The 10461-nt window shown below is 47.0% G+C and overlaps 1 protein-coding gene across 3 annotated transcripts in view; it reads left to right on the top strand.

Annotated features, from left to right (window-relative positions):
* Positions 1 to 6367, top strand: part of LOC125749208 (CLIP-associating protein 2-like) — a 36925-nt gene extending 30558 nt beyond the window's left edge. Inside the window, exons 32-43 of one of the 3 annotated variants that reach the window (XM_049026237.1) lie at positions 914 to 1101; positions 1510 to 1638; positions 1805 to 2011; positions 2278 to 2394; positions 2549 to 3618; positions 3679 to 3901; positions 3962 to 4081; positions 4425 to 4454; positions 4605 to 4724; positions 4785 to 5127; positions 5158 to 5217; positions 5278 to 6367. In XM_049026237.1, the coding sequence (XP_048882194.1) occupies positions 914 to 1101; positions 1510 to 1638; positions 1805 to 2011; positions 2278 to 2394; positions 2549 to 2638 (731 nt within the window). In that variant the 3' untranslated portion in view covers positions 2639 to 3618; positions 3679 to 3901; positions 3962 to 4081; ... (3 more) ...; positions 5158 to 5217; positions 5278 to 6367. Of the gene's footprint in view, positions 1 to 913; positions 1102 to 1509; positions 1639 to 1804; positions 2012 to 2277; positions 2395 to 2548; positions 3619 to 3678; positions 3902 to 3931; positions 4082 to 4304; positions 4365 to 4424; positions 4455 to 4604; positions 4725 to 4784; positions 5218 to 5277 lie in introns of all 3 variants that reach the window. The other 2 variants (XM_049026236.1, XM_049026238.1) reach the window with 2 other exon arrangements.
* The last annotated feature ends 4094 nt before the right edge of the window (positions 6368 to 10461 follow it).

The following is a 10461-nucleotide window of genomic DNA, read 5'->3' on the forward strand; positions in this document are numbered from 1 at the left end:
GCTGATCTATACTTCAGGATGGAATCGACGCCATGAGTTTAGGGTAGCCGTGGACCTTACGCCATAGACTGACGTGCACCTCCCCAGGAATGTAACTACACATCGCGGTGACACAGACCATAACAACTCCGATTGGTCCTCTTGGTAGCGTTCGTTTATTTATTGGAGCGAAGAAAGCTGATTGATATCGCTGATTGAAATAGAAGCACCATTTATATCTAGCATTCAATAACCCTGGGTGTCGTAGAAACAGGTCTACAAAACACCCAGGATGATGGTGCCAGTTTCACATGCCTCCATTAAGTTTATTTATATTTTACAAGACTAAGAAAAGTAAGAAGTAGTATAGATACTAACTTTAGAAGGTAAAATGCATAAAAAGTGACTTTGTAGCTGCTCCACATTTTTCCAAATCTGTCAACAGGAAGTTTGGAGAAGCACAGATAAAACCAGGACTCGATAAATGGATACTTTGTTAAATTTTCATTTTTAATTTCTGTTTCAAGGGCACGATTCAACAATTGAATATATCGCACAATGGGAAGACAATAACTTCAATATCCAAAACTATGTATCATGTAGCTTTTTGGAGATGTAATTGCTGAGCGACACAGACACATCAGCACACAAGTGGAGATGCTCGTAACGACGTAGGCCACTTATGTAGGTCATGCCGTAGACTCAACCCAGAAGAAAAGTTCAGCCTTAAGTCAAGCCCAACCCAGCTCTGTAGGCTTTAGGTCAGGGGATTGTGGGGGCCAGGTCATCTGTCACAGCACTCCATGTCTTTCCTTGGTCACAAGATCATTTTTACTGTATAAACTTGAGGTCTGCTTATACTTGTTATGTTGTTGAAAGACAAATAATTTTCAGTAAGTGAGTCCAGACTTTGTGCTGTATGCGTTTCACACAGAGGGTAACCAATCGGAATTGGTGGCAGAGCTGCTGAAGGAGTTGTCCAATCACAACGAGCGTGTGGAGGAGCGCAAGGCGGCATTGGGCGAGCTGCTGAGGCTAGTGCATGACGGGCAGCTGCTGGTGTGGGATGAGCACTTCAAGACCATCCTGCTGCTGCTTCTGGAGACGCTCGGTGACCAAGAGGTAGGAGGCTGGCTCAGCTCTGTAGCACCACATTCACTGGGCGTCGGGCCATGCTCAGATCCCGTCGCCCAGCCGGAAGGGCTCCACTGACTGATCTTTACACCACACTGACCTGGAAAACATCACTCTTCAGTCCTGCCTATCTCAAAAGTCCTACCAAAACATTACACCATATCCAACTCCAGACGTTCCTCCGTCCAAAGACTCTGGATGGTAGGTCAGGTGATTCTAGAGGCCCATGCAATATCTTCAATAGAGTGTCTGATTCAATACGTGAACAGAAAGTGGTTCTGATGATATCAAAGTGTTAAACATTAGTCCAAAAATGTTCATCCCATTTAATCTGCTGCTGTTTCCTGCCCAAAGCCTAGCTGAGCGTAACTCAGGTGCCAAAATCCTCTTCCTTAGCACGTAATCCGGACCCTGGCCCTCAGGGTTCTGAAGGAGATCCTCAACCAGCAGCCCTCACGCTTCAAGAACTATGCCGAGCTAACCATCATGAAGGTTCTGGAAGCCCACAAAGACCCACACAAGGAGGTTAGTGCAACACTGTGATGGCCAGTCTTATATAGTCACATGGTGTCCCTGACATCCAGACACAATGAGGACGTATTCAGTCATTCTTCCCTATGCCTATGACCACGAGTATTTTTTCCCAGGATATGCCCTTATGCTCTCTTGCTCCCCCTGTCTGTCCATATAGGTGGTGCGAGCAGCTGAAGATACGGCAGCCATGTTGGCCAGCTCCATTGGCCCAGAGCAGTGTATCAAGGTGTTGTGTCCCATCATCCAGACGGCTGATTACCCCATTAACCTCGCCGGCATCAAGATGCAGACCAAGGTTATCGACCGTCTCTCCAAGGACAGCCTGCAGCAGCTCCTGCCAGAGGTAGTTCCAGGACTCATACAGGTATGTTAGCATGTGGGCTAACGTGAAGAGTGTTAGCATTTGTGCAGCAGTGAGTGTGGTGCTACGTGTTATGTGCATATTAGTGTGTTTGTGTGTGTGTGTGTGTGTGTGTGTATACGTATTAATGTGTGAACTTAGATGATGCCTCAGTCTACTTTCAATTTTCAAGTCATGTTACTATGTATTTCTAAATGCAGGGACTCAGCAGGGTAAGTATGATGCGTACAGCTTGGTAGCTTGTGTGTAAGTGGCTCTGTGTTCTGCAGGGCTACGACAACCCCGAGAGCAGTGTGCGCAAGGCCTGTGTCTTCTGCCTGGTTGCCATCTACGCTGTCATTGGGGATGAGCTGAAGCCGCACCTCAGTCAGCTGTCTGGGAGCAAGGTGAATACCCACCCATCTCTCTCCTTCTTATCCTGCTTCTTTAAGCCTCACCAAGTCCAGAAGAGATTGCATTTAGTTAGGAGTTGGCTCCCTCTAGTGGCAATACTGAGTGAATGATAAAACTCTCCTTCTTTTTCTCTCTCCTCTTATTCAGTTAAAGCTGTTGAACCTTTACATCAAGCGTGCTCAGTCGGGTTCCAGTGGCAGCGACTCCACGGGAGATCTCTCTGGCCAGGGTCTGTGAACCAGAATGAGGGTTCAGTGCCCTCTGGAGGCAATTGGGCAGAAGTGCGGGGGACTCTTCGTGGACTCACAGACACCTCCTACCATGCATGCTACATCGCCTTACTGGGACGTCGGCCAGGGCAGCCAAACCCAACCTAGCCCTCCACACCCAGAGGACGTTACTATGGAGACACCAGGTCACCAGACTCCCTGCTAAAATCCCTATTCTCACCCTCACCATCACTGTCACAGTTGGACTGTTTTGTGTGATATAAAACCGAAAATATTGATGAAACTAAATATGGAGAAGGGCGGGGGTTCACCCTCAACACTCCTTTTCTCTAATGACATTAAAATATCTTTGAAAAATGAATACTAAGAGAGAGAGGTCAGTTATGGTTCTTTCATCAGTTAGGACCAGGTGGCGACCTGCTTTTTAACTACAGTGTGGACAGCAGCAAACCACGTGCCAGATATTAATAAGATCTCACAGTACTAACAGAATGCACCTGTTTCTATGGCAACATCTCCCCAGTGCAGTGAAGACATGAGAGCTGACTGGGGGGCACAGCACTAGAGATTCCTTGGCTCGCTTTTGACACGTATGTCTGATATGGGACAGTCATTCGGGACAGAAAAACATTCTTTCGAACAACAGTAATGACATCTATGCTGACTTTTTTATTCCCTACAACAGTTATGGACAAGTAAATAATTATTGCAGACAATATGTCCCAATGTGTTTGTTTGATGCTATGAGGCTGTGGACTTGAGACTTACCTCCTGCTTTATGTGGTGTTTTATTTCCTGTATGTGAAATGATTCAAAAACAAGAATGCCAGGATCTGAAGGTAGAGTGGTGTTGAAGGTAATATCTTGGAGTAGTGTCCCTATATAGAGGCCTTGCAGGTGTCCTGTCCTCAAACAGAGGCCATGCAGGTGTCCTGTCCCCAGAGAGAGGCCCTGCAGGTGTCCTGTCCCCAAACAGAGGCCCTGCAGGTGTCATGTCCCCAAACAGAGGCCATGCAGGTGTCCTGTCCCCAGAGAGAGGCCCTGCAGGTGTCCTGTCCCCAAACAGAGGCCATGCAGGTGTCCTGTCCCCAGAGAGAGGCCCTGCAGGTGTCCTGTCCCCAAACAGAGGCCATGCAGGTGTCCTGTCCCCAGAGAGAGGCCCTGCAGGTGTCCTTTTCGCAGGTATTGTCTCCAGACAGAGACCTTGCAGGTGTTCTGTCCCCAGAGAGAGGCCCTGTAGGTGTCCTGTCCCCAAACAGAGGCCATGCAGGTGTCCTGTCCCCAGAGAGAGGCCCTGCAGGTGTCCTGTCCCCAGAGAGAGGCCCTGCAGGTGTCCTGTCCCCAAACAGAGGCCATGCAGGTGTCCTGTCCCCAGAGAGAGGCCCTGCAGGTGTCCTGTCCCCAAACAGAGGCCATGCAGGTGTCCTGTCCCCAGAGAGAGGCCCTGCAGGTGTCATGTCCCCAAACAGAGGCCATGCAGGTGTCCTGTCCCCAGAGAGAGGCCCTGCAGGTGTCCTTTTCGTGGGTATTGTCTCCAGACAGAGACCTTGCAGGTGTTCTGTCCCCAGAGAGAGGCCCTGTAGGTGTCCTGTCCCCAAACAGAGGCCATGCAGGTGTCCTGTCCCCAAACAGAGGCTATGCAGGTGTTCTGTCCCCAGAGAGAGGCCCTGCAGGTGTCCTGTCCCCAAACAGAGGCCATGCAGGTGTCCTGTCCCCAAACAGAGGTCTTGCAGGTGTTCTGTCCCCATAGAGAGGCCCTGCAGGTGTCCTGTCCCCAAACAGAGGCTATGCAGGTGTCCTGTCCCCAAACAGAGGCCATGCCGGTGTCCTGTTCCCAAACAGAGGCCCTGCAGGTGTCCTGTCCCCAAACAGAGGCCATGCAGGTGTCCTGTCCCCAAACAGAGGCCATGCAGGTGTCCTGTCCCCAAACAGAGGCCCTGCAGGTGTTCTGTCCCCAGAGAGAGGCCCTGCAGGTGTCCTGTCCCCAGAGAGAGGCCCTGCAGGTGTCCTGTCCCCAAACAGAGGCCATGCAGGTGTCCTGTCCCCAGAGAGAGGCCCTGCAGGTGTCCTGTCCCCAAACAGAGGCCATGCAGGTGTCCTGTCCCCAGAGAGAGGCCCTGCAGGTGTCATGTCCCCAAACAGAGGCCATGCAGGTGTCCTGTCCCCAGAGAGAGGCCCTGCAGGTGTCCTTTTCGTGGGTATTGTCTCCAGACAGAGACCTTGCAGGTGTTCTGTCCCCAGAGAGAGGCCCTGTAGGTGTCCTGTCCCCAAACAGAGGCCATGCAGGTGTCCTGTCCCCAAACAGAGGCTATGCAGGTGTTCTGTCCCCAGAGAGAGGCCCTGCAGGTGTCCTGTCCCCAAACAGAGGCCATGCAGGTGTCCTGTCCCCAAACAGAGGTCTTGCAGGTGTTCTGTCCCCAGAGAGAGGCCCTGCAGGTGTCCTGTCCCCAAACAGAGGCTATGCAGGTGTCCTGTCCCCAAACAGAGGCCATGCCGGTGTCCTGTTCCCAAACAGAGGCCCTGCAGGTGTCCTGTCCCCAAACAGAGGCCATGCAGGTGTCCTGTCCCCAAACAGAGGCCATGCAGGTGTCCTGTCCCCAAACAGAGGCCCTGCAGGTGTTCTGTCCCCAGAGAGAGGCCCTGCAGGTGTCCTGTCCCCAAACAGAGGCCCCACAGGTGTCTTTCCTCAGGCAGTAGCTTTGCTGTGATCCTTTTCTCTGGCAGGGACTCTGCAGGTGTTCTGTCACCATATAGAGGCTCTGGACGTTTCCTGCCCTCATACAGAGCCTCTACAGATGTCCTGTCCCTAGGCTGTGGATCTGTAGTTGTCCTATCCCCTATCGATGGATTTGCAGTTGTCCTGTTCCCTCACAGTTCCTCTGCAGGTGTCCTCTGGAGCGATGGCCACAGGTAAGCCCTCTTCGGCATGCAAACCTGGCTTACAGCTGCCAGTCCTGAGAAGCTATTTTGCGTTTGATGTGGTCTCTGTGAAGCTGGTGAGAACTCAGGGCTGGAGGCATCAAGGTGTTGATGCAGGAATTAAAATCCAGGTCCTTTGCCAAGGCAGGTTTTAAAGGCTCATCCCTCATTGTGGAACCCCATGTATGATCGACCCTGATTTCAGCCCTACATGGTGAGGACAGGCAGAGCTGCTGCACCCTCTGTGCCAGTCAAATGATACCCAGTAGCAACTATTTCCCAATGAGGACAGGCCCTAGACTCCGTCAGATTGGCCAGAACTCCTGTCACTCTCCACACAGTCATGTGTTCCTACACAACAGCAGCCCCCAACTCTCCTTGCCTACTCACACTCAGCCAATCAGAAGGCTTCTTCACCTACCTGATGTTATTTTCCCATCGAAGTAGGTGGTTTGGATTACTGCATAAGTATGACCAGATTTGAACAGTTATTTAAAATGTCTATCTATATAAATGAAATATAAAAGTCAAACAGGTTGATGTGGCAATCTTCACAAGCCTCATCCGAGGCGGTGCTGTCGATCTTCCTTTCTGTTGTGGCGAATATATAGTCTCCGTTTTATTTGGTGGGGAAATCGTAGAAAAGCATCTATGGACTTGAATGGCTGAACTGTTGATGTCACCTTTTCCTAACCGTGTCATTTTCTTCCTTGTGAGTGTAACATTGGAGTTTCTGCCGTTCTGCTCTCCTTTGTGTATTTCTAGGCCTGTGCTTGCAGTTGTGCGTATACTGGCAATAAAAATGTACAGAACATCACCGGGACCAGCCCACTGATTCAACCATTTAAACCAGAAACAGATAGTGCTCTGCAGTTTTTAAATGTACTTCTAAGTTCACACCACATCAGCTGAAAACACCCTAAAAGCTGCTGTAAGTACTGATCACCTCATGAACCGTTTGTGGTATTTTTTGTCCCCACTAGATGGTGCTCTTGGCTTGCTTTGGGACATGCCTTTGAGCCTTTTTTTAACAGATAGCACTATCTAGTGGGGTCAAAAAAGACAGCAAATGGTTCATAAAGCGTCGCTCTTGCCATCACTAGCTGTAAGTAACTGGTGTCCCTGTGACCTGATTTGATTAGGGATTCTTCATTTATTTTTCTCAATTTCTATTGGCTTGTTGCTCTACGTACCATTCTGGCATTCCTTGCATATCAAGGAAACATTTTGATATTCTTATGACCTTGCTCTTCTTTCAAATTAGACTAAGGGAATTTATTTGCATTAATCTCAGAATTTCTTTTAGCCTTCTTTGAAACAACTTGGACATCACCCCTGAGCGAGACCTGCACCCATATAATATGCAGATTTCTAATATCCTTTACGGTCATTAGTATTTAAGCATTTACACATAGCTGCTTATTCTATTTAAACATAATCTAATTTATTCTTTTCCCACACATTTACCACTAAATATTAAACTTCCCTTTGGGAATGGAAATCGGAATGAGAAATTCCCAGACTTATTTTTGAAGAGGACATTATGAAGAAAAATGTTTGCGAGTACATTCAAAGAGATGCTGGGAGATCATATTAAAAATGAGAGCCTTCTCTTTGCATTAGGAGCAGGTCGGTCCTTCAGGCTGGGTCTCATTCTTCACTTTTCATCACCACCTACTGGTGACTGTCAGGCAGTTTTGTCTTGACCTCTTTTGAGGGCTGAAAATAGACAGTATGTGGTATCCTGTGACTCCAAGTTCGAGCTTCCTCTTTCACCAGAGATAATGGTTCATGTCTTGTGTTTGGCTTGCAAATAAGACTGGTTTCATGTAAAAGAAAAAAAAATGGAGAGGAAATGTCTCCAAATTTATGATAGGTGGGGGGGGGGGGGGTGGCGGCATGATGGTGCAGTGATTAGCACTGTTACCTCACACCTGTGGGACCCGGGTTCGAGTCTCCACCTGGGTTACATGTGTGCGGAGTTTGCATGTTCTCCCCATGTCATCATGGAGTTTCCCCCGGGTACTCCGGTTTCCCCCCACAGTCCAAAAACATGCTGAGGCTAATTGGACTTGCTAATTGCTAATTTGTTGCCCGTAGTTGTGCATGTGTGAGTGAATGGTGTGTGAGTGTGCCCTGCAATGGGCTGGCCCCCCATCCTGGGTTATTCCCTGCCTTGTGCCCATTGCTTCCGGGATAGGCTCCAGACCCCCCGTGACCCAGTAGGATAAGCGGTTTGGAAAATAGATGGATGGATGGATGGATGGATAGATGGGGGGAGGGGGTCAAAGAAATGGATGGAGTTGAACTCTGTAGTCAGGTAATTCTGTCTGATCTTCATTGCCAAACATGTAAGGGTCTTCTAGATGAGATGAGATAAGATATAAGATGAGATAAGACAATAGCAGCAATAGAGAATACAAATCAAAACTATAACTAGAATACAAGATAAAGTAAATAAATAACAACAGTGCCTGGTAAACAGATATTGCATTCACTACAAAAATCATATTTATGCAGTGTAAAACATGTAAACAGTGTAAGAAGCATGTATGCAGTAGAAATGGATATTGCACACCTTATAATATTATGATAATTGTATTTACAGTGATCAGTGCATTAGCAGCGGTTTGGGGGAGATGGGGAGGTGGGTAAGACCGTTTGCTGTCATCAGCAGCTATGGGTGTACATGTACAGTGCGTGTGTGTGTGTGTCTGTCTGTGTGTGTGTATGTGTATGTGTGTGGTTGCGTGGGGTAGAGTAACCAAGGTGGGTTGAGTCCTGATAATGTTGCTTGGTCTGTTGCGGAAGAATCTAGTATAAACTGCATCCATGTTTGGGATACAGTCTACTCAACACTCAACAAGACATTCTGAATGTGTTCTTCTCAGGTGTTTCGAATGCAAAGTATGACAGTAATCTTGTGACTATAAGGTGACTCTGTCATAGAAACCATGGACATGGTGGGGGGAGGGGGTGCATATCCTAGGCAGCACTGGAGAATGGTTAAGAAATGCCAGTTCACCTAACTGCCCGTCATAGGACACAAAACGGGGCAAACATGACAATTTCACACTTGCACCGAGTGCAAACGAATTCGAACCCCAACACCGGAAGTGTGATTCGAGAGTCATAAACCTCATAAACCTACTCATGTTGAAATTTTTGAATGGCATAAAATTCAGCCACCAATCTTCTGTTCCTGCCAGTGGTTACAGGAGACCCGAAGCCTGTCCCCAGCAGCACTGGACACAAGGCTGAGGTACCCCCAGGAAAGGATACCAGTCCGACACGGGGCTCATAGACGTACACACTCACACACAGGAAATTTAGCAATGCCTTTTAGCCTAACTGCAGGTCTTTGGTCTGTGGGAAGAAATCATCATACAGAATATGCAAATACCACATACAATGACCAAAGGCAAGATACAATCTCCCAACACTGAAGGTGTGAGGCGATAGTAAAACCCACTATTGGACTATTTATATGCTTGTTTATTTGTCAGTTCTCTGTTAATTGTTGTGTACTGTATAAATACAGTCGGGTGTAGGGTGAATTATGGAATTCTGGGATACTATTTGCTTTTTTTACCACCACTTTAGATCAACACATGACACCTTCTTGAAAACCCAAGGATGTTTCCTCCCCATATAAAAAGGAAGAAATGTGGATTTCACTACCCTAGAATATCATGCCACAAATGTCCCCACAATATGATAAAAAAAACCTGTCGTTTGGATGTTGTGGGGACCATTTTCTTCAGTCCCCTTAAGGAGAAATTCAGTTTTATAAAAAGCTGCGACTGGAATCAAAAAGCTAAAAATGCCAAAAGTCCCAAATATAAGTATTTTCACAAACAATAAAATAATAAAAAAATAATAGATTTATGAGTATAGCATCGATCCATCACAATCCTTATGTTATTAATCTGTGGATGCTCTTCACCTAAGAGCTTCTCTTCATCTCCTTCAGTGATATTACAGATCTTAAGTCATGTGATCTTATTCACATGACACCACAGCTAATATTCAGCAGTGTTCGTGTTGACCTACTTCATGGTGAACAGGAAATATATATGTAAAAGCATAGGCGTCCCAAATTATCCTAGTTCACGCTACTTTTTCTAAATATGGGTTACATAATGAATCTTTTTATTTCGAAATATGTACATGCATGTTGTAAGTTATTCTGATATCTAGGACGAGAAGAGTTGGGGAGGCTATTGAATGTAGATTAATTAGATGCGCCTAATATCAACTTTGCAGCATAAACGTGATGTCGAAGCGAATTCGGCGCTGGCCCTTTAAGGCCAGCTGAGCGTGAACTTGTGGCTGCAGAAGTTTCACAATTTCAGCGAGGGACACCGCCCTTGTACCTTCGGACAAGGTACCTGACAGCAAACTCCAAAAACAAGGTAAAGTATATAGTAGGACACTACCGAGATGTGTAACACATGCTGGGCTTTTGGTAACTTTAGTAAGTACCTACATCCGCATACATTTCACGTACGTTACGAAAAGTATTTGTCGTTTGGATTTCTTGGTATTATAGATGGTGGAGATGTTAAGATATAGTTCTGAATGATACGTTTGAGATCAGGAAAGCTTTTAATGGTGGTAGGGTTTATTGTGAAGGTGCGCTCAGGACGTTATCGAACGTTTAAAGTATTATCAATATAATGACAAGTAGGGTTGCCAGGTCTCACGTTCACGCAAGAAATCTTACGGCAAATGTATATTATTCCATCATAAACCTAAAACGATCTACGTCAAACGCGCTGGGGCAGTTTGCAAACCATGCGAACTATTTTATATGTAATAAAACTGTAACATTCATGTAAATGCGTACCAGCTGACCAAAGTTAGGAACCCTGGATAAGTGTATCTTCGTGGCGAGGTTCCCCAGCTGAT

Source organism: Brienomyrus brachyistius, chromosome 9 (genome assembly GCF_023856365.1).
Source record: "Brienomyrus brachyistius isolate T26 chromosome 9, BBRACH_0.4, whole genome shotgun sequence".
NCBI lineage: Eukaryota > Metazoa > Chordata > Actinopteri > Osteoglossiformes > Mormyridae > Brienomyrus > Brienomyrus brachyistius.